The sequence below is a fragment of the Lipotes vexillifer genome, unplaced genomic scaffold (genome assembly GCF_000442215.2).
Source record: "Lipotes vexillifer unplaced genomic scaffold, Lipotes_vexillifer_v1.1 scaffold1798, whole genome shotgun sequence".
NCBI lineage: Eukaryota > Metazoa > Chordata > Mammalia > Artiodactyla > Lipotidae > Lipotes > Lipotes vexillifer.
Genome location: NW_006789032.1, coordinates 253,549 through 275,770, shown reverse-complemented (window position 1 = coordinate 275,770; position 22,222 = coordinate 253,549). Strand labels below are relative to the sequence as shown.

The 22,222-nt window shown below is 66.8% G+C and overlaps 2 protein-coding genes across 2 annotated transcripts in view; both read right to left on the bottom strand.

The window, feature by feature from the left end:
* The window catches only part of UCKL1 (uridine-cytidine kinase 1 like 1), an 8,849-nt gene extending 465 nt beyond the window's left edge, over positions 1-8,384 (bottom strand). The window contains exons 1-14 of the mRNA XM_007462230.1: positions 8,280-8,384; positions 5,400-5,590; positions 5,051-5,157; positions 4,724-4,894; positions 4,571-4,642; positions 3,638-3,827; positions 3,495-3,556; positions 2,854-2,870; positions 1,025-1,123; positions 851-944; positions 703-765; positions 498-620; positions 260-367; positions 38-194 (exon numbers count right to left, since the gene is read on the bottom strand). Coding sequence (XP_007462292.1) covers positions 38-194; positions 260-367; positions 498-620; positions 703-765; positions 851-944; positions 1,025-1,123; positions 2,854-2,870; positions 3,495-3,556; positions 3,638-3,827; positions 4,571-4,642; positions 4,724-4,894; positions 5,051-5,157; positions 5,400-5,590; positions 8,280-8,347 — 1,522 coding nt within the window. The 5' untranslated portion in view covers positions 8,348-8,384. The remainder of the gene's footprint in view (positions 1-37; positions 195-259; positions 368-497; positions 621-702; positions 766-850; positions 945-1,024; positions 1,124-2,853; positions 2,871-3,494; positions 3,557-3,637; positions 3,828-4,570; positions 4,643-4,723; positions 4,895-5,050; positions 5,158-5,399; positions 5,591-8,279) is intronic.
* A 6,393-nt stretch (positions 8,385-14,777) lies between these two features.
* ZNF512B (zinc finger protein 512B) lies at positions 14,778-20,371 on the bottom strand. The gene is made up of 16 exons (XM_007462229.1): positions 20,248-20,371; positions 19,827-19,969; positions 19,431-19,559; positions 18,679-19,337; positions 18,347-18,573; positions 18,130-18,201; positions 17,890-18,036; positions 17,606-17,730; positions 17,442-17,534; positions 17,157-17,255; positions 16,904-17,074; positions 16,497-16,691; positions 16,249-16,350; positions 15,877-15,939; positions 15,294-15,392; positions 14,778-15,023 (listed from the first exon to the last, which is right to left on the bottom strand). The coding sequence occupies exons 1-16, from the start codon at positions 20,369-20,371 to the stop codon at positions 14,778-14,780; spliced, it is 2,694 nt and encodes an 897-aa protein (XP_007462291.1).
* Between the last annotated feature and the right edge of the window lie 1,851 nt (positions 20,372-22,222).

The following is a 22,222-nucleotide window of genomic DNA, read 5'->3' as shown; positions in this document are numbered from 1 at the left end:
CCCCCCGCTGGCACTGACGGGGGCCGGGCGGCCTCACCTATGCCGGGGATGATGCGGAAGAGGTCGTTGACGCGCTTGTCGACCGCCGTGGTGATGATTCTCACGCGCGGGAAGGCATAGGCCACCGAGTGGACGCCCATCTCCGCCATGAGCAGCGACAGCAGGAAGATCTTGTCCTCGGGCACGTCGTGGTCCTGCGCGGAGAGGGCGTGAGCCGGGCCCAGCGCCGGCCCCCGCCGCCCGCCGCCCGCCCACTCACCAGCAGCACCCGCACCGCCATCATGGCCGCCGCGCCAGTGGACACTGTGCAGTCCATCAGGATCACGTGGTCGTCACTGATGTCCTTGGGGAGCCGCAGGTAGTGGAGCTGCAGGCAGCCACAGGGTCAGGGCGGCCCAAACCGAAGGCTGCACCTGGGTTCCCCGTGCCCCGCCCCCTCCCCAGAACTTCACCCCTGCCCTCCCCGCACCGGACGCCCCCTTCCGCCGGCCCCCCACCTCGGGCTCCCCGGTGAGCTGGTTGGTCTGGATGAGGATCGTGCCGATGCGCACGTCCTTGCACACGGCCCGCAGCGCAGGCTCCATGGTCTCACCGGCCCGCAGGATGGACACGCCTGTGATCTGGGGGGGGCGAGGCTGAGCTAGCCAGACCCCCGCCTCCCGGCCGCCCCAGTCCCTGTCGCCCAGGCCGGGCCCCCGGTACCTGCTTCCCCGCGTAGCACTTGCCGGAGTAGTCCTGGCCCTGCGGGGTCTGCACGACGCAGTCCTGAGCAGGGCGGGGGCAGGGCGTGAGCGCCAGGAGCCTCCCCTCCCCCCTACTCCCCCGGCCCCTCCCTGCCCCCGCCCCGCACCTGGAAGGGCAGGAAGGAGAGCGCGTGCTCGATGAGCAGCCGCATCAGCCTCTTCGAGTAGAAAATGAACTCGTCGCGGCTGGTCTCCCGGTCCCTGCCAACGGCGGGCCCGGTTGGGTTAGCGAAGGTCGGCCCCGCCCGCCCGCCTGGCCGGGGGAGTGGGAGGGGCCTCACCTGATGATGGTGTGCATGCCCCGCACCTGCGGCGTGCTCTTGAGGACACTCAGCGTCCGGGGCAGGGGGTGGCACTGGTGCGCTGAGGCCAGCGCGGCCCTGGGGACACAAAGCGACTAGGAACTCAAGAAGGGGCATCTTACCCCAGAGCCCCATCCTCCCGCCGCAGACCATAGGGGGCAGTCGTGGTGGGCACGGTAGGTGTGCAGGGTGGAGGCCACCCTCCCAGTGGCTGATCTGGAGGGAGGGCCCCATCCCGAGATGCCCTCCGCCGTAACAGCCAGGCAGTGGTTAAGGGACACGGTGGAAGGCAGAGCAGCTGACCGTTAGGCAGGAAGCAGGGGCTGCGGTGCGAGCCTCCCTTCCCGCTCCAGGTCCCCTCCCCGTTCAGGACCTGGCAGTGGGAGGGCGAGGCCTCACACGTGCAGATGAATCTTAGCCCCCAAGCTGGGCATCTGGACCCCAACCTCAGGACACCTCTCCCTGGGTAAACCAGCTGAGCTTTGGGGCCAAGCCCCGCCTAAGGCTTCCCCCCAGGTGATGTGCGGCCCCCTCAGGAGAGGCGGGCAGAGCTGGCTTCGCACTGCCCCTGCTGCCCCAGCCTGGAGCGGGGTGGGGCGGGGAGGAGGAGGCGGGGGGGGGGGGGGCGGGGCGGGGCGGAGCCTGCAGAGCGCCGGGCACACAGCGCGCAGGCAGCACCACGGCCAGAGCACTCTGTCCTCACAGATCCCAGCGCAGCTTCCTCTGCCCACCACGTGAAGAGGCGAAGAGTAGGTCAGGGAGGGAACAGGGCAGGAAACCCCAGGGTTTACAAGGAAGAGGAAAAGAAGAGAGAGAAAAGACCACTTAGCGGGGAGCACGGTGGTCTCCGTGGCCACCGGCTGGCCTGGGGAAGGGAAGAGCAGGAGGCTGGGTTGGCGGCAGGGAGACCCTGCAGCCCGCGCCCCCGGGCCCGCGAGCACCCGAGAGTCCACTGCATTCGGCCCTGCGGGTCCCTCCCTCCCAGCCACGCTTCCTGGAAACTTTTATTTCTCTGAGACAAGGTTTCCAGAGGACATGACGTGGCTAGACCCGCAGGTGCCCCAGGCCAGGTGAGAGGCAAGCGGAGACTCATGCGTGGGCATGAAGCTGGAGGCCGGCGCCCGGGCCTGGAGGCATTTCCAATGCAGCTCGAGCTGGAGGCCCGGTCTGGTGCTTTCCAGCTCCGCCGACCACTGCGTGGGGACGGGCGCCCCATCCCTCTCGTGGGCAGGAAGGACACGCAGCCCAGGACTCCTGGGGGCTCCTCCTGGCTCTCTGTGCCTTGGCTCCAGGGCCAGGGTGGGCCGGGGTGCCGGGATGCGGGGGGTGGGGTGCCTCAGCACCGCTTGGGGGAGTAAAGACCCGCCCCTCGGCTCAAGCAGAGAAGCTGCAGACCCAGGCCCTCTGGCTGCTGAAGGACAGGCCTGTGGCCACCGCCCTGGGGCACAGCGGTGCTGGCTCAGGACAGCTGTGCCCTCGGGTCTGACCCCACACAACCAGCCCGAAGTCGGGCAAGAGCCTCCAGAGAGGTCTGGCCAGCCTAGAGTCAGGGTGCTGTGTGAACTTGGGCAAACACCTTAACCTCTCTGGGCCTTAGTTCCCTTGACTACTGGCAAGGGCAGGCAGAAGCGGTGTGGCGGCCACCACACGACTCCTCCCGTCCTCCCGCGCCGGGGGTGGCTCCACCACAGGGGGCGGGCATGGTGGGAGGGGACCTCGCTGCCTGCCTGGGTGACAACCCGGACTCCGAGCTCCCTGTAGATGTTGGAAATGCCTCCGTCTGTGCAGACAGGTGTGGGAAGTCTTACCTGACACTGAGCTCACGCTGCGGCAGCGACACAGGGAGACACAAGGGAATGGGGTGGGGCGTCAGTGATAGCAGCACTGCTCACCTCAAAGTCACCGGATGGCACGGCCTGTCGCCACCGTGTGCCTCAGCCAGCCGGGCCACCCCCACCCGGGAACGGACACACCGCAGCCCCGTAGCGGGAGAGTCCCGGGGGCCTGCCTGCCATGGGAGGGGGCCAGCTCCCTGTGGCCTCCGGTGTGGGCACCTCTGGGCTGGGCTGCCAGAGCCAGGACCCTTGGGGCTCTGTTCCGCAGGCCCCGAGCACCCCATCGTGAAGCCTGCCTGAGGGGTGGGCGGCGCCCTGGGCCGGCCCGGGGTGCGTGACCTCCTAGGATGCTCAGGACGTGGGACTCGGCACCAAAACCCAACGGTGGCCCAAAAGGGTTTGGAGGGACAGGAGCGCACCCTTCCGTGCGAGGCCCAGCTCAGGCTGGGGGCGCTGGAGATACTCCGTGCCCCATGGTCCTTCAGGGAGCCCAGCTGCCTCTGGCCAGCACACGACGGGGCGGTAAACGTGGGGGCCGCCCAGGCAGGTGGCCGTGGGTGGTGGCAGTGGGGAGCAGGGCTGGCGGGGCCGCGGGAGCCTGGGCACTGGCTCACCTCTTCCAGCTGGCTGTGCACGTGCTGCACGATCAGATCGATGGCCACTGTGTTCCCGCTCCCTGGGTCGGGACAGGAGGGAGGGTGAGGTCCGGCCTTGCCCGCCCCCCACCCTCCCCCCACCAGGTGGGCCGCAGGCTCACCCCGGGGCACCACAATGTCCGCCACGCGCATGGTGGGCTGGATGTACTGATCGAAGGCGGGCTTCACAAACTTGTTGTACTGCTTGATGACACCCTCGATGTCCCGGCCCCGCTCGCTAATGTCACGGCGCAGCCGCCGCACGAGGCGGATGTCAGAGTCCGTGTCCACGAAGATTTTCATGTCCAGGAGCTGGACGGGGAGAGTGAGTTGCTGAAGAGGGCCTGACACAAGGGGCTCCAAGGCCCTGTCACCGGCAGGACCAGAGTGAGCACCAGGGGACGGCCTCCGGCAGAGACGTCTGGTCTGCGTGTGGGCCCAGGAGCAGACCAGGCCTGCGCGGCACCGCTAGGGTCTGGATGGGGCGGGGGCGGGGGGAGCGTGTGGTGTGGCTGCGTGGGGGGGCGGGTGTGCATTGCACGTGGAGTGTTGAGCGTGCGCGTGCGTGGCGAGCAGCGGGGCTCCTGGGGCCTGGGCACACTCACACTCGGGACCAGCGAAGGAGCAAAGGACAAGGGCATAGCCGGCTGTGCCCCCTCGGGCCCCGGCAGGGTGGGGAAGGTGGGTCCCGAGGCCTGGCCCGGAGTGGGTCACACCTGGGGCAGCTGCCCAGAGCCTCCCGGGGAGAGGATGTCCTCACAAGCAGTGCAGACGCAGGAGGCTGGCTGCCTCCCAGGCAAGAATACACACATGCACACCCACAGGTGAACCCACACCCCCAACATCGCTCTGACCTCGGCAGCCACGTGGACCCCAGAGAACAGCAGCCGAAGCCCTGACTCGGGGGGGTGGGGGTGGGGGTGAGATTCAGGAGCCAAGGCCGTTCCTCACCCAACCCTGGGGCTACGGCACGGGACAGGGATGCAGGCAAGTGTAAGGTGAGCCCCACGGGAGGATCAGGGAGCCAGGCCATCCGTCCTGGAAGCCGTCCTCACCTCCAGCAGTGTCTTGTCAGCAAAAGCCATGATGCCCTCGAAAATGATGACGTTTGCACCATAGAGCGTCTTCTGCAAAGGAACCGTGTGTGTTGAAGGGGCCCCGAGGCCCCTGCGCCAGCCCCGTGCAGCCGAGCCCGAGGGCGTATATACCCAGCCCTTCTTCCGGCTGTGGGTGGTGAAGTCGTAGACGGGCACCTTGACGCTCTTGCCCTGCTTCAGCTTCTTGAGGGTGGAGATGATGAGGTCGAAGTCAAAGGCATCTGGGTGGTCGAAGTTGAAGTTGTTGTGGGCGGCCTGCTCCTGCTGCTGCCTGGTGAGCACCTGCGGGGGAGGAGCAGCTGCGGGGGGAGGGGCACCTGCGGGGGAGGGGCACCTGCGGGGGTGGGGGTGGGGAGGAGCAGCCGCGGGCTCAGGCCCCAGGCCAGGGCAGGAGCCGTGGACCTCATGGAGGCAGCTGCTCACGCAGGACACCCTTACCTTGTAGAAGGAATCCATGGACAGCAAGACCACCCAGGGCACGTCCAGGGCCTCAATGATCATCCTGGCCACAGTGGTCTTCCCAGAAGCACTGCCGCCTCCCAGGCCTGTGGGGAGGGTCAGAGAGACCCTGAACGGAGCGGCCCAGGCCAGCCTCACAGATGGGTCCCAGCAGTACCCGCCCCCGGACGCTGCCTCCATCCCGGGTTGACCTGGACCAAGGGGCCCGAGGAGCGCGGGTCACGGAAACACCGGCTGGGGCATGGCGGTGGGTTCTGCCTGACCCGCCCACTCGGGGGTCTGGGCGGGCGGTGGCCTCGGCCCACCCACGCACCACAGCCACGCTCACCGATGGCGAAGGCCTCCTTGGACTGGGTGCCGTGCTCGTTGTACCAGGGCGGCCGCCCTGCCGTGTAGATGGTGCGCTTGCTGGTGCGCAGCAGGGGCGGCTCGGACTTGCACTGGCTGGTGGTGCGCTTCCGGGGCGAGCGCCCGGCGCCCACAGGTGGGAGAAGCCTGTCCAAGGACTCTGCGTTGCTGCTGCCGCTGCTGCTGGGGGGGGGCCACCAGCCCCCCTGCCACCCCACGCTGGGCCTGGTGTGACTGGTCCACGTGGTGCCTCCACGCAGGCACGTGGGCATGGCCAAGGTGAGCGGGCTTGTGGCGGGACACAGCAAACCTGGCTGCAGCCCGTCCGCTGGGCCCGGGGCCTCGGACTGCCACTGTCCACAAATCCAGAGGGACAGCAGGGGGCAAAGGAGGGTACAAGGGGAGCGCTGTCCGGGCCCAGCTCTTCCTCCCACGTGGACCGGGCCTCAGCAGGGCCACGAGGGCCCCCTTTCCCCCAGGAGATTAGAGGTGGGCACACCAAGGACAGTCAAGACCCTGTCGAGGACTGTGTCCTCTCACCAGACACACTCTGGGCGGCCCTCTAGTTTTGTGCCACCCTGTAGGACACGCAGGGAGAGGGACTCCAGAGACAGAGGCCGCTGACAAAAGGGATGGGCCAGCGGTGGTGTGGACGGACGGGGAGGGAGACCCGGGGCGCCCTGCTGAAGCGAGGAGGCCCCCAGAGGCTGTGCACAAGGTGGGAACCCGCCTGGGAGACGCAGACGCCATCTGTGCCTGCTCTCACCGTGCCACGCCACTCGAGCGGGGCTGTGCTGACTTCTCTGTAGGTTTATACCCCTAAAGGGCATGGAAGTGATGACTGGCCCAAGGCCTCAAGGCCTCAAAGCCTTCAGGGACGGCTGGGGAAGCTCGGCTCGGCTGAGGGCCCTAAGAGAGGCAGCGTCTGCCCGATGCCGGCTCAGTCTATGCTGAGAGGCTGGGACGCAGACCCAGTGTGAAGGTGGCCCCGGGGGCAGGACCAGCTTAGGGAGAAGGCACTTCCACCACCGCCTGAGAGAGAGACTGCCTACAGCGTCAGTTGGCAGACGCGCCCCAGAGACTCCGTAGGCAAGCTGATCGTCTAGGCAGGAAGAAAGTACCGGGAACCTGGGGGTGCACTGGACAACCCCGGCAGGATGGGTGTCCACCCACGGCTGGAGCCCCAGGGATGGATGCTGCTCGGGATGCAGGCGGGAACCCTGAGGAGGAGCCACACACGGAAGGCATCCTCGAGGCAAAGAGCCCCGAGCCGTAAGAGCCAGCGTGAGCCTGTGAGACACGTGCACAGAGACAGCCACCTGTCCTCGAAGCTCGCTGTCACCGCTACAGCCTCTGCTGTCACGGCCAGGGCGCACGGTGCTTGTGAAACTGGCCTGCTCAGGGTGGCCCGAGCATCCCCCGCCAGGAACACTGGCGTCTCCAGCTGTGCGGTGCTCCCAGCACACCCAGCGTTGCCAAGAGCCAGGAGGATGGTGCCTGTGTGCACACGTGTGTGGGGCGGGGGGGAGCAGTGGAAGGAATTAGCTCAGGCCTAACACGTGACGAGCCACACCAGCAGCTCTCGAGGGCACAGAGGGCTGTGTCAGCACAAGTTACGCAGGAGGAAAGCTGGCCACCGGACGTGACAGGAGGCGTGCAGTACCGTCCGGGGGACAGAAAGCACCGGGCCGCCTCAGTCCTCCGTCACTGGGACGGCGTGGGGAGCGAGCCCTGGGAATCACTGGCTGCCTGTGTTGCCTCTGGAAGGAGCAATTACTCGTCCGTGGAGCCAACAACACAGTGGGACACCCAGATGACGGGGCAGTGACAGCTCACTTGATGTCTCACTCAGCCAAGCAGGAGACAGACGGAGCACAAGCAGTGGTGTCTTCAAGCCCCGGCCGGAGGGCAGCGCTGGCCGTTCCCCTGGACGCACTCATCCCCCAACAGCGAGCACGGGGCCCCCAGGGCTCACACACAGCTGCCCTCCCCGCAAGAGACCCACAGACCCTGGAGATGACCGACAGCCTATAGCTGGGGAGGGGAGCTTCGCACAGCCCCAGAGGAAAAAGTCCAGCCTGTGCCTCCTACCCGGGGAGGTTTGCAAAGGAGCAGGGCCTCAGTGCCCCAGCAACCCCGCCCTTGTGCCCAGCACGCTCACGGACAGCCAGACGGCCTCGCGGGGCCGATGTGGGATGGGAGGCCTGGGCTGGCGCTGCTGCCGTCTCCCTGCTTTTCACCCCAGGCTGGTGCCCTGACCTCTCCGGCAGGAGCCCTCACCCCTCTCTGTGACTGACCCTTGTCCTACTGAGGTGACGACGGCCACTACCACGGACGACTTTCAAGGCCTGTGGCGCCGACAGCCCGGGACAGACACCTCCTCAGGGAAGAGCCCAAGGTTAGCCAGGGATGACCTTGCCAGAAATCTGCCCGGCCGAGGGCTTGCAATAGGCCTGACGGCATCAGGCCGATTCTGCAACCAAGTCCAGCTCCACTGCCTCCTCTGGAAGCCCGGCTCTCTCTCAAAGCCGGGGACAAAGCTCACTGTGCCCTCAGAGCAAGCCTCACCCCGTTTTCACAATGGGACAAACCGTGACATGGGAGAGACTTCACCTCCCTGCTCACAGATGGACAGGGTGCTGCCAGCCACAAGGACAAAAGTCCACCAAAGGGTTATGAGCCACATGGACACGGGTCGGCTGGTAACTGAGAGCCCCAAGCAAAGCCGGCAGCTGGTCCCCACGAGCACCTGGCCCGTCTCCGCCCTGACGTGCACTAGACACGGCACACGGGGCTGGGGGTGGCTGAGACGCAGCAAAGATGGGCATCCTCACCGGAAGACAGTAGGCCAGCCACTCACCTGCTTTCTGCTCCAAGGGTCCAGCACCCCGAGACCCTGATGCCAGGGTAAGCTTGGGGGCTGCTCATGGCCAGGACGCAGGGGAAACCGGCACAGCAGGGTGATCCCAGGTGTGTGCTCTGCCTCTTAGAGCACTGGCAGCCCCCCAGGACAGCTCAGGAGCCCCCTGAACTGCTCCTCCATGGGTGGGCAGCACAGCAGGTGAGAGGCTGAAGTGGGGTCCAGGCCCTGGCTGGCAGAGGCTGTCCCCTGGGAGGCGGGGGGCCAACAGGTGAGAGGCCCCAGGAGCCCGTGCAGAAGCAACGGCACTCAGCGCCGGCCTCAGAGGCCGAGGCTACGGGCATAAGAGGATCACCCGGCTGGGGGCTGTGCGCTGGCCTGATATTAATAGCACTGAGCTGCCGAGAACAGCTCAGGCCAGCGTCGGGTGTGAACTGCCCCTCCTGTGCTCAGGCTGGCACACTGCCCACCCAGGGCTGGCTGAGGACCACCGTGCCCCCCTCCTCCAGAACAGCCTGGAGAAAGCTCCAGACCTCTGGTCTGCCGGGGACGGCAGGGCCCACCCCCGCACCCCACCAGAGGGACAGGGAAATCGGAGGTGTCTCTTGGCCGCCAAGCTGTCAGCGAGCAGCGGAGCTGAGCTGAGGCACCCCTGCCCCCAGGTGCCTCGGAGAGGCATAAACAGCCTGAAACTCTACCCGGCTGAGGCCTCCTCCTCCTCCGAGAATAACTGCCCGCCCCCCCCACCCTCCACGAAGGCTCCAGCACGTCCCCCAAGGCCACCCGTGCTCAGCGCTCAGCTGGGGACACAGCCACGCCCCAGTCTGGCAGCAGGAGGCAGAGCAGGCCCTCGGGTGGGCGGCTGCAGTATTCACTCCCGTCCCAGGTCCCTGGCCCCCTCCCTGTGATTAATCCAGCCCACACACCAGCTTTTCTAGTCGGCTTCCGACAGCATCCAAGTGGAGACGGCTGGCGGGGGCTCAGGGAAGAAAGAGTTTCACTCGGGATCCGCACACTGAAGGGGGCCCCTCCCGGGCGCTGCCTCAGGGCAACAGGCCTGCCCCGCAGTAGCTGCTCCCTCCTGCTGCGGCCCTGCCCACCGCACTCAGGCGCACTCAGGCTCGGGGCTGAGGAGCCCTGATGCCCTGTCCTGCTTTAGGAAAGTTTCCCGGGGGAGTGAGTCAAACGAAGCCAGAAGCAGGAGGGAGGAGCTGGCCCGCTGGGGCCTGGCCTGGCCTGGGGAGGCGGGGCCGCCCCAGACTGGCTCAGGGACAGGGAAATCAGGGTAACTTTCTCAGAGCAGGGAGAGAACTGGGGGACTGGGGGGGCTGCAGCCCTAAAGAGGTGCAACAGGCTCCAGGAACTTGCACTGTTCCCACCCCACCCATTGGAAATCCCCCTGTGGGACCCCCCTCCCCCACTGCTCTAGGCGAGTCCAGCGGGCTTCCTTCCAGTCGCCCAGCGGCAGTCCCCAGACCCGTGCCCACCCAGACCTCACCAAGGGACAGCCCGAGGGGTACCCTGTCACCACTGCGAGGTGCTCACTTGTCCACCAGCATGTCCAGTGCAAAGGTAGGCCGAGGTCCCCGTCCTCACCGGACTGACCTTCCGGAGGGACAGGCACACAAGAAGCCACGGCAAGGTAGACCGACCGGACCACATCGTGCAGCCACGGTCATGCGGAAGGCGAAGCCGGAGCCGTGGTCAGGCGGGGAGAGCCTCGGTTTGGAGGCATCTGCACAGACACCCGGACACTGACCAGAGCCAGCTCTGGCCCCCTCCCCTCGGGCTGTGCAGGGACTTCGGGGCAGGCGGGCAGGGGGAGGGCACGTGCTTGAGGAACATCGCAGAGAAGGCAGGGTGTAACAGGAGCGATTCCCCCGTGATGTCCAGAGGCAGCTCCAGGGCCACCCCATGGGCCCTGGCTCCCCTCCTGTCCCCTGAGGACCACGCTCCGAGGAGAGGAAGACCACTGCCGCCCCAGCCCCGTGAGGGGCACCCATGCCCCCTACGCGGTCTGTGCACGGGGCAGAGCCAAGACGGCTGCTGCCACCGTTCTGTGTCTGCAGGGAGTGTTCTTCTCAAGAGCTTATCTGGTCTCAGGCTACATCAGATTCTCTGGAACTAACAGGTGTCACAGACTCAGGTCCTCCCTCTTCCCCGCTATCACCCTGAGCCAGGCTCGGAGTCACTGCTCCCCAGAAGGGGGTGAGCCTAGAGGAACACAAGATGCTCCTCCAGGCCCAGGGAGCCTCTTCCTGCTGGCATCTCACCCCTGCGACCCCTCTCCCCGCCTGCCCAGCGGCTCTGCTGGCAGCACCCAGCCGGTCCCAAGCAGTCCAGGCCACGGCACTTCCCAGGAACAGGCACCTGGCTGGAAAAGTTTCCTTTGGCGCCAGCCTGGGGCCTGCGCTGGCCCTGGCCCAGGGACGGTTCAGATCCAGAAGTGAGGAGCCAGCCCTCGCTGGAGGGCCGCTTGGCCGTCACCTCCTGGGGCCTGGCCCGAGGCTGACAGCGGAAGCCGCGCCCCCGCCAACCAGGTGACAGCGGCCCCCACTACCTCCCCTCCTGCAAAGCCCCCAGAGCCTCCAGGGTCCCCTCCCCCGGCGCCTGGCCGGCAGTCGGAAGGCACTGAGCACCGCGCCGCCCAGCATCACGATCTCTGGCCCTCGAGTGCGGCAGGCCGAGTCCGTGCGGCTCCCGGAACGCACTGACCACCTGGGAGCATCCGGCGGGCGCACAGTCCAGCCCAGGTGCTCGCTGGCCTGGCACCCCGTCTGCTCGAGACAGACCGAGGCCCCACGCGGGCCCTGCCCACGGGCCCCTTCCCGCGGCCGTCCGCGAGGGCCCGCCACCGCCAGGCCCCGGGGACGCGAGGGGCGCGCCGCGCCTACCGGTCCTCGCTCTTCCCCTCCAGCCGGTCTAGCCCGTCTCCAGCCGCTGGGGGCGGCGGCACCGGGCGGGGGGCTTCAGCAGAGGCCGGGAGCGCAGCCATGAGCTCGGGGTCCTCTCCGCGGGCTGGGCGGGGCTCGGGGGCCGGCCGGGGCTCGGGGGCCGGCCGCGCAGGCTGTCGGAAGCTGTGGTTCGGGGCCCGGCACCAGGCGCCCGCCAGCGCGCCCCGCGGACTGCAATTCCCATCAGGCTGCGCGCGGCCCGCGGACTACAAGTCCCACCAGGACGCGCGCGCCCCGCAAACCAGAAGCCCCACGAGGCCGCGCGGCGCGAATGGGGGGAAGGCCCCCACCCGCGCTTTACCACAAACTGAGCTGCACAAAACCCCTGGAAAAAAATCAATAAACATTTATTTGATACAGTCATTTTTAATACATACAGTTGATGGCCCGCCCCCGTGCCACTTGGGGCCGGGGGGCGGGGACGAGGACCGGGGACAGATGGTCACAAGGCGGGCGGGGCCCGAGCTCACCGTCAAAACATCTTGCAAATAAACACTTTGTAGATAGAATATATACGTATATATATGGTTACAAGTTGACAGCCGGAACCTCTCTTTCGAAATGCACTTATTACGGAGAACTGGCATTAAAAACACCCAAACCGAGAAACCCCAAGTACAGGATGTGTGGCTGCCAGGCAGGAGGTGCTGGCTGCCCCCAAAACCCCAGGCCTCCAGGACAGCTGCCTGGGGCCCACCTAGGGGGACACACCGGGACAGCCCTCCCCTCTATGGGTCAGGGTGCACCCATTCTTTCCCTTCCAAACCAGAGGGACAGGAGGGGCCTACGACTGGGAGAGCCACCAGTCACACCAGGGGACACTCATCTGCCCTTGCATGAGCAAAAAAGTGCATCCTATTTTCGTGTGACGTGTCGGTCCCTTGAGTCGACCCTTTCCTGTTCTCAGGGCAAGTGGGGGTGGGCTGGGCCAGAGGTAGATCTTCAGAAAGGGACCTGACACTGTGCCCTGGGTTTGGGGTCTCAGGCAGGGTCCACACCCACCGCATGGAGGGGGGTGTCTGCCGCTCAGTCCCTCGCATTGAAGGTGTCAGTCAAGGCTACCTGGCTGCACTCCCACAAGAGTGGGAAGTGGGCAGATCTTGCTGAGCCACCCAGGGCTCTGCCACCGTAGGAAGAGGGCTCTGAGGACCGGCTTGCTGCTGCCACCCACCAGCCAGAGCATGGAAGCTGGGAGGGAAGAGGGGAGAGAGAGGGGTCCAACCCAGCGCCACTTTTGGCAGCAGTCCCCACGCCCACCTTAAAGACAAAGAAGGGGGTTAAAGTGCTAAACATCAAGTTACCCAGGACCCCACCTCTTCCCACATATCTGGTGGGGTTCCCATGCCAGGGACCACACGTGGACTTTCGGGGGTGACAATGAAACGCATCCCCCAGCCAAAACCAGCCCCCGCTCCCCAAGGGCCAAGTACCTGAGAGGCCGGGGCAGGCAGCTATCCCCAGCAGAGGTGTTGAGGTCCAACCTCCTCCAACCATTGGTGACAAGGACAAAGTGCGCGTGGGGCTCCCATCAGTGCCTGCTCCCCACCCTCCCCCTGGCAGCTGCCCCTGCAGTGGCTGCCCAACCCACCTCTACCTCCACCAGCTGTACCCCAGCGACACCCAGGAACACAGGAAAGAAAGCCCCCCTGCCCCGAAGTCATGCTGCTTGCCTCAGCCTTTGACGCTGGATTACCTGCACCTGCCCAGGCCTCTACCCCCTGATCAGATCAGGTGCGTGTGAGTCGGGGGAGTCCATGTCTCCACACCCCCTCCCTAGCACATCAGGCCAGGACTGCCCGGGGTCAGAGCACTCTGGCTGAAGGAAGAAGCCGGAGACGGGCAGCATGGCGCCTCGGCCCCAAAGCCCTCCTGGAAACCGTCTCCCTAGTGCAGGGTGAGGAGAGCTGGGCCCAGATTGGAGCCCCTCCTCTCCAGGGACTGGAGGAGGACAGGAGCTGGGGGGCAGAGGGGTGCCCAGTCAGCATCGCCTCCCTGAGCAGGAGAGGGACCCCAGCCCAGCCCCCAGATCCACCGTCGGCACCAGGAAACCCTTAGCACCAAAATGTCAGATTGTTGTGAGTTTTCATATAAAAAACAGAATTAAAAAAAAGGTTTGTTACTTGTCACAGCAACAAGACTGGCATCCACTACACCCAGGAGACACGCACACACGGGCTAATATCAAAATTCACATCGTCCGGGGTCGGCAAGGCCGAGCCCTCAGCCCACCCCCGCCCCCCCTCCCCCGGTGGAAAATAGCCTCCATCCAAGCCCAGCAGCTCTGAGCATCCTCCCTGTCCCAGCGACGCCATGCTTGGAAGGTGGGGCCCAGGCAGGAGGTCAGAAACCATGTGGCTGCATCCTCAGGGTGCCCTGGACTCCACCTGACCCAACCTACAGACCTCGCTGCCCTCAGGGCACCAAAGGGAGCCAAGACAGAGCCCTGGAGCTGCCACCAACCTACTGTGACCTTGGCCAAGCGCCCCCCGGGGCCTTCGGCTCTCACATCAAAAGGCCACACACCCAGAAACGAAGGAGCAGCTAAAAAAGGGGGAAGGAGGCTCCCACGGGAGCTTGGCCACGGGCCAACCCAGGCCAGCAACAGAGGCTGCTTCCCACAGTGGTCACTACTCGAGCCAGGCCCCAGGTCCCCGCCCCTCATGCCCGTGGGCCCCCGGTGACGCCGGAACCCAGACTGGCCCATCCCTAAACCCATCAGGCTACCCGACTCAGGCCAGTGGCATTAGCGAAGCTGGAGGCTGAGGCCAGAGCTCACTTCACATGGCCCCTGCCCCACAGTCCTGCAGCGGCAGAAGCAGAGCCTCTGCCTGGCCCCAAGTGGGGAGCACGACTGGGGACGGTGGAGCAGGGCTGCCTCTGCCACCACGATGGACAAGGGCCAGTGGGGCAGGGCCCGAGCGCAGCAGGGGCTGCACCGCAGGGGAGGGTGGGCCTGGAGAGGTAGAGAGCAGAAGTGCAGGAACCAAAAGACGGCGGGGGGGGGGTGGGGGTCGGGGGGGGTGCGGTGGGGCGGGCAGGTCAGCACGGCAGCTGTCAGGCTTGGGGTCTGTCCCGGGAGGTAGCTGGGGGGTGCTGGGGTTCCAGTGTCGGGTCACGAGGTGAGGCTGCTCAGGTACCCTCATCAGCCCAGAACCACGGGCCACCAGGGACCCCCGAGCCTTGGGCCCGAGAAAGCAGACGGGGCACGGAGCTCACACGCCGAGGACCAGAGGCCATTTGCCTGCTCCGTGCTGCCCCAGCACCGAAGCCCAGGCTGGAGCCCTTCCTCTTGCCGGCCCGTGAAGGTCCCTCCAGACTATTGCACTTCCGCAGCTGCCCTGGCCCTCCCGGGAGCCCCTGCCCAAGGTGCCCTGCGGCAGCCCGCGTGGGGCAGGGCCGCCCTCGGGGAGGGGAGAGGGCTGGCCGCCCCCGCTGGACAGATGAACAGGCAGGGGTGGGGGGTGGAGACCTGGAGGGCAGGAGGCTCTGGAGCCCCACCCTGGACAGAGGGGGCCGGGCCCCACCCACCTGCCAGGCTCCACACTCACTTCTCCGGCGCCTTGCCGGCTCCCACCTTCCGGCCAGCAGAGCCCCGGGCCCCCTTGTCTCTGCCTCCTGGGGGCCAGTCGTCCCGGGGGGCAGGCGTCCCAGGGGCTGGACCCTCAGGGGGCCGCCCCTTGGGCTTGCGGCCCCGCTTCCTCCCGCCCGCCGGGCTCTTTTCCTTTCTGGGCACCAGGGCGTCTGGGCCCTTGCGTCTGGGAGGCGGGTCTGCCGAAGTGCGAAACCAGTTCTGGGGGAGAGAAGCGGCGATGGAAACCGGGGCCAGGACCCTGGAGGGCGAGGCGGCAGGGGACCCGGGGCCCGGGGACACCCAAGCTTCTCTAGGGAAGCCGGAGGCTGCTCTGAAGAGAAACCGGCAGATTCCTCAACGCGGCCCACTCGCTCAAGTGGAGAGCCATCACCCTGACGCCCCTGCCCTTCCCGGCCCCCTCCATGGGGCCAGCGCATCCAGCCGCAGGCCCGGCAGGGCTCTCCCTCCAGGCCCCTGTCCCTGACGCACCTCCGCGTGGGCCTTGAGAATGTGGTACTTGACGCCGCTCTCGGAGCTGAACTCCTTGGGGCACAGCAGACAGCAGTACTTTCCCACCAGGTGGTCCCCCTGGAAGGCACAGGGCAGCCCAGCCCCTGCAGGTTGGCCCCCACCACTGGCCCTTGGAGGACCAGAAGTACCCAGATGCAGCCAGGACCACCCCAACCTGTGTGGCTTATCTGGATGCGTGCCTGACAGGTGTGCTCTGGGGACCCACGAGGCCACTCTGTGGCAAGACCACCAAGGTGCCCCCACTGCAGGGGAGGCGGGAAGCAAGGAGAGGGTGAGAAGAGGCAGGTGCTCCTGGGAAGGGTCGCAGCCCTTACCCCAAGCCCAGGTCGGGCTGTCCCAGCACAGACAAGGAACCCCCATAGGCAGAACCACCCGAGACTGAGTGACTGATGGCTGGGGCTGGAGGCGGCGAGCATCCTGGGCTGCGCTGGCCCTGGTCCCACAGGGGCAGGGGCGCACACCCGGTGTGTGCGGACCCCTGGGGGGCAGCTAGGAGCACCAAGCACGCACGCCTGGCCGCCGCAAGGGCCTGGACACTGACCTTGCTGCAGCTGGCCAGATGGGCCTTGAGGCCGGACACGCTGGAGTAGATGGCTTCGCAGCACTGTGGGCAGGAGGCGACCGTGGGGGCAGGCCCTCCGGCAGGCGCTCCCCGACCGGTGTGCACCCCTTGCCCAGCCCGGGGGACCCGGGGCCCATCTGGGGCAAGCGGGGGGACTTGATCCCAGGAGTCACCCCTGCCCAGGGCTGTGGGCAGGCTGGGCCGCTAGGGCTGAGGTCGAGGCCCCTCTGCCTGTGGGGCTCCGTCTGAGAACCCTGCAGGGGCCACGTGGAGGGCTCCCCCCAGGGCCACCCCTGGGCCCTCCGTCCTGAGTCCCAGTGTTCCCATGCCTGCCCAGCCTCCCTGGCTCACATCATTGGGGCAGTTGACGTGGCCCTTCTCCTTAACCTCGCTCTTCCACTCCTCCAGCAGCTGGGGGCTCAGCGCAGGAAGGCCGGGCCGTGTGTAGTTGAGCTGCAAACGTGGGCGGGTGCCAGGGTAAGCTCAGGGCTTGGGCTGGAGCTGACCCAGACGCTCCCTGCTGAGCTAAGAAAGCCCTCAACCACACCCTCCCGGGTCACGGGGGGCCTCAGGCTCAGAGACTGGGAGGCTGGGCTCACCCGCGCGGTCTCGGGCACCAGGTCGTCCTTCATGCGCCGCTTGGTCCAGTCTCGGGCCAGCTCGTCCTCTGCGATCTCCTGCAGGTGGAACACAGCGACCTGGGCCGACGTGCGGCGGATGCGGCCGCTGGGGGTCCGCTCAACACCCAACAGGTCCTCAGCCTCGGGGGCCTTGTCTGCAGGCTCCTCGGGGGGCTGCGGGGGTGGGGAGGGGAGGTCGGATGAGGCACAGAGAGCACGTACGAGCAAGCGCACAGGGGACACGGAAGCCCACCCCAGGCTCGCTCCCCCCAACCCACGACACACGTGGGCCCCTGGGAGGGAAGGCGGAGCACACGTGGCAGGCAGCACACGGGCGCGCCTGCCTGGTGCCCGAGGGACAGGAGGCCGGGCTGTGGGCCGCTCACCGGGGCCGCGTGCTCCGAGCGCACGTGGTAGTCGTGGCCGGCCTTGGAGCGGTAGGTCTTGCCGCAGTGGGTGCAGGGGAAGGAAGGGGTCTCCACCTCGCAGGGCGGCTTCCCGCAGCGTCGCTGGTGGTACTGGTAGCCCATGAGGCTAGAGAAGGCAGCCCCGCAGCCCTGGGATTCCGGGGGCAGGTGAGTGGCCGGAGAGCGGTGGGCCCCATCCCGCCTGGCGCCCGCACCCGCGCGGCCCACTGACCTCCTGGGGGCAGCGCAGCCGCCCCACCTGCTTCAGCACCTTCCGCAGCCACTCCCGCTCCTCGCGCTCGCCCGCCTCTGAGGCCTCGGCGTCACAGGGCTGCGGGGCAGGCCAGCTTCAGTGCCCCCACCACCACAGCGCCCCGCCCCTGCCCAGGGACTGCGGCCACGGGCATCCCTAGCCAGGCACGGGAGCCACTAAGCTCTGCTAGTGAGCGGCCAGCAGTCAGAGCTGGGCCGGCGCGGGGGCAGAGCCGCGGCCAGTGGGCGGGGCCCGCCGGCGTACCTTGGCGCTGTGCTCGGCCATGGTGTGGTAGTTGAGGCCCGCCTTGGACTTGAACTGCTTCCGGCAGTGCTGGCACTTCAGCGCGTCCTGCAGCTGCAGACGGCACGCGAGTGAGAAGCCGGCCCCGGGACGACTCCCCTCCCAGACGCTGGGGGCAGCCTCACCTTCTGACACACTTCCATGTGCTTCTTGAGCCCCACGAGGGTCTTTCGGGCGACCACGTTGCAGGTGGGGCAGACGGCCTCCCCCCGTTCGTGGATGGCCCGTTGCCACTGCTCCTCGGGGCCACCTGTGGAGCAGGGCCAGGGCCTCAGGGGCAGGCAGGAGCTCCCAGATGCCCTGGACGCCAAGCACAGAACCCAGGGTCCATGCTCGGCCCCGTCCCCACGGCTCGGGACCCGCCCTGCCCTCAAGACCGGCCTTTGCCCCGCCCCCCGGCAGCTCCCACCTGGGGCTGGGTGGGCCCCAGGGGCCGGCACCTCCTTGCTGACAGCGCTGGTGGGGGCTGGCCCCCTCTTCCGCACCTCCTCAGGGACCGGTCCCTCCTGCTTCTTGGCGCGGTGGATGCGGGCTTTGTCCTCCGCCTTGGCCAGGCCTACGCGCGCACGCGGGAGGGGCAGATGCAGGCTGAGGGCGCGGCCGCTGCGTGTGCTTGGCCCCACAGGTGCCCGGCTGGTCCAGGCCTCACCTTTGAGTCCGAAGGTCCCTGAGATGGAGGGCTGCTCACCCGTAAACTTCTTGGGTGTCTTCTGTTTCCTTCCTGACTCGGGGGAGAGAACACAGAGAACAAGGCTCTGGTCAAATAACCATTGGGAGGCTCGGGCCGGCTGGCCGCTGCCCCCGCCCTGCCACGGCCCCGCCCGGCCCCGCCCCCGCCCTGCCACCGCCCCCTGCTCTCGTCTTACTGTGCTTCGTGCGCTCCGCACCCTCCTCAGGTGGGGACACGGGGCCCGCGGCCCTCGGCGCGTCCTTGCCCCCCAAGGCTCTGCTGCTCAGAGAAAGGGGGCTGCTGCTGGGGTCTGTGCTCAGCTGGAAGGCTGAGCTCTGGTCTGTGGTGGACGGGCCGTACTCGCCGTTCTCCGGCCTCGCCTGCTTGGGTGGGAGCGGGCAGGCATCCAGGCCATCTGCGGCCCTGCAGAGAGCAGGGAGGTAAGGGGCGGGAGGGCCCGCTCTGGGCCCTGTTACCCCTGAGCTGCAGCTGGGGACACCCAACCCCACCCAGAAGAAGTCCCCATACCTTTTCTTACCACTGCTCCTCCCCGCGGCCCGAGGAGCTCTGTTCTCAGACTTGGTCAGCAGCACCATCTTGCAGGGCGGCGTGTGTCTGCTGATGGCAATAGGCCTGCTGACCGTCACCGGCTTACTGACCACAATGGGCCTGCTGACCGTCACTGGCTTCGCAACTGGCACGGGTTTCGTAACTGTCACAAGCTTTGTCACAGACACCGGCTTGTTGATGGTCACTGGTTTGGTGACCGGCACCGGTTTGTTGACTGTTACTGGTTTGGCAATTGGCACAGACCTGGTGACCGGTATAGGCTTGTTGACTGGCACAGGCCTAGTGACCGGCACAGCCTTGGTGACTGGCACGGGCCTGCTGGCCGTCACTGGTTTGGTGACCGGCACTGGCTTGGTGACCGGCACGGGCCGGCTGACCGTCACTGGCTTGCTGATGCCAATGGGCTTGCTGATTGTGACAGGTTTGCTTACTCCAATGGGCTTGCTGACCCCAACGGGCCGACTGACGGTAACTGGCCGGCTGACTGGCCCAGGCTTGGGGGCAGGCAGGGGTCGGTCCATGTGGTTCCAAATCCGATGCTTCTCCAGCTGGGTCTTAGAGGTGAATGCAGCCTCACAGAAGGGGCAGGGAAAGGTCAGCCTTTCTGAGATGGCACCCTGGGTGGAGAGGGCAGGCGTGGACACCCCCAAGCCAACAGCCAGGGCAGGGTGGGCCCCAGGCCTCCCCTTCCCCAGGCCACAGCCCCTTACCCCTTGGCACCGCTGGTAGTGGTACTTGAGCCCGTAGATGCTGGGGAACTCCAGCCAACACCCAGTGTTTGGACACTTCACCCTCGAGTGCGCCTTGAACTCGTCTTTCCACTGGTTCATCAGGGAGAGCTGGGCGTGGGAAAGGCCAGGCTGTCGACCCTGCAGCCACCCAGGCCTCTGCTGGCCAGCCCCCGACTCAGCACTGTCCCCAGGCCTGCGGGAGCCCCGCACGGGACCCGCTGGGCCCCAGGCCGTCTCTCGAAGCCCTCGCACACGGAGCAGCCAGTGGATCCGGGCTGAGGGCTTGGCACTGGACACGCAGCAGGCAAGCCTGGCAAGGCAGTGGGCTCCCCGGCAGACCCTATGAGAGTCCCACCCAGCCCTCGGGGAGCTCACAGGAATGTCTCGGAGGGCCTGGTTCTCGGCTTTCGGACGCCCCTTTTTCTTCCCTTCTGTTCTGTCGCTGGCTGGACTTCCCGGGTCAAAGCAGAGTGGGGCCTGGCTGGGCACTGTCGGCCCACCCCGGCCTACCGGCAGCCCTGCAGCACACAACACACCAAGGCTCAGAGGCTGCATTCCCTGCAGCCTTGTCTGCCACCCAGGGCGCTGGTCCCACCTGCAAGGAGCCTCATTTCCCCTGCACGGAGGCACGAGGGGCAGGAGGCCGTGGTCCACCCAGGGCCCCAGGCTGCCCCCACCCCGAGAAGCCTCTCAGGAGTCAAGGCTGGGCACCCAGGAGCTGGACATCCCGGGAGGCCCACACCCAGCACTGGCGCCCGTGACCACCTGGAGGTGACCTTGCCCTGACTCCTCTTACCCAGCTTCGGTGGGTCGTGAAGCATGGGAAGTCGGACCTCATTCCGGCCGCCATCCCTCCCAGGCCCACTCTTGCTGGACCCCGGGAGCCGGCGGCCTCCTCCAACACAAAAGGGATCGGTCATCTCTGCAGAGCAAGCGGACAGCCCATGAAGTCCACTGGGCCCAACTCAGGACTTGAAATGGGCTGCTCTTGACCCTGCCCCAGACAGGCCCACTCTCCGGCCTGAGGAAGGGGAGCCAGCCTGCCTGTGTTTTTGGCCACAAGGGAAAGCCGGTGAAGGGGTGGATGGGCGGGGGTGGGGGGTGGGGTTCCGGTTTAGGGGAGGGGCTGCTCAGCCAAAGTCTCCCTGGATGACCCAGAAAACCCTATCAGCGTGGAAGAATCTAGCCCTGTCCTGAAGCCTTCACCAGCTCCAGGGGGCTCCCTGCCTCCAGACACACAATCCCAGAGAGTGAGAGAATCATGCACCTCTCACGCACCTCGTACCTGGCGCTTAGCTGGGGATGGCTCCAGGAGAGGCGGAGTGCCCCAGGGGAGGAGGCCAGTGACCCCCTCGGGGGCCAATTATGACACCAGCGTGGCTGCCGGCTCACAGGCTGTGCTGGCCCCGCACCTAGAAGCACCTTCCCCCACAGCCCCACCCAGACCCAGGGCCACGCTCTGGGGCGCAGGTGGGTGCCCTCGCACCCTTCTCCTCAGGACACAGTTGGAAGATGGCCAAGGTGGGCACTGAGGGCCCCAGCCCACTCCCCAACCGTGCACACACCCTCTCCAGGGGGAGCAGACCGAGGACCCTGCAGCACCGGCTTCTGGTCCCTGTGCCAGCTGATCTACCCTCCCTGACCCCCTGCACTGCTTTGTTTCCCGCCGGGGCCCCTGCAACCAGACGGACGCCCCATGCTGGATCCCTCGGCCACTCTCCACCTGGCTGACCTCCTCTCTTTCACCCTCCAGAGACTCTCTGTCCCCAACCTAAAGGCCCACCAGCGCCACTCCAGAGACCACAGGCCCCTGGCCACAGAGAACATTCCGCCGACTGAGGCTGGGCTTCAGTGGGCCCATTCTGCTGGGGGACACCAGGCTCTGAAAGAGCAACTCTGAGTTCAGCCCTTTTGGGTCCTCCCACAGGGACGCTTAAGGCCACAGAAGGGGGGGCCGGAATGTGGGCAGGTTACCCCTCCCCTGATGGTTTCTAACTTTTTTTTTTTTTTTAAGGCTGCTCCACACAGCATGTGGGATCTTCATTCCCCGACCAGGGATTGAACCAGTGCCCCCTGCGGTGGAACCGTGGCGTCTTAACCACTGGACCGCCAGGGAAGTCTCCTAACTTCTAACAGAGAGAAAAGGAAGGATCTGCTGTGCCTAGGAGGTCCAGAGGCCATCCGGGCAGACTGAGATCAGAGATCGGGACAGTCGCTGCCCATGGTCAGGGGGCTGCCTATATCCTGGGCCTGGGGTCAGTACAGGTCCCGAGGACTCTAAACAAACTTCTCTGGAAGCCCCCTCACACTGATACCTCCAAGGAGACATGCCAGCGCCCTTCTGACCCCAGCAGAGGCTGCTGTGGGTACCTGCTGAGCCCCACCTTTCCAGCCTTCCTCCAGCTTGGGTGGAGAATTCGGAGTTGGGAGCCCCCGAGACCAGGGCTGGCCTAGGAGGCAGAGACCCCCCTTCCATTCAAGGCCTGTGACTCGCGCAGCAGGAGGAGAAAGGGCTCGCCCCTCCGCAGAAGGGCCAGCAGGGTCGCAGAGGTGGGACCCTCTGGAGGGGGGGATAGGAGCGCCTCGCGCTGACCGCAGGCGACGCTGGCGGTGGGACCGCGGCCCAGGCCGCTCGGCCCGGGACGCCGGCCTGGGCCCGGGCGCGCGGGTGAGGCCGGCCAGGGGACGCACACCTGGGGGCTGGCCTCGCTACCCAGCTGTCACCTGCGGCGGGGGCGGGCCCGGCGTGGCCCCGGAAGGGCCGATCCCGG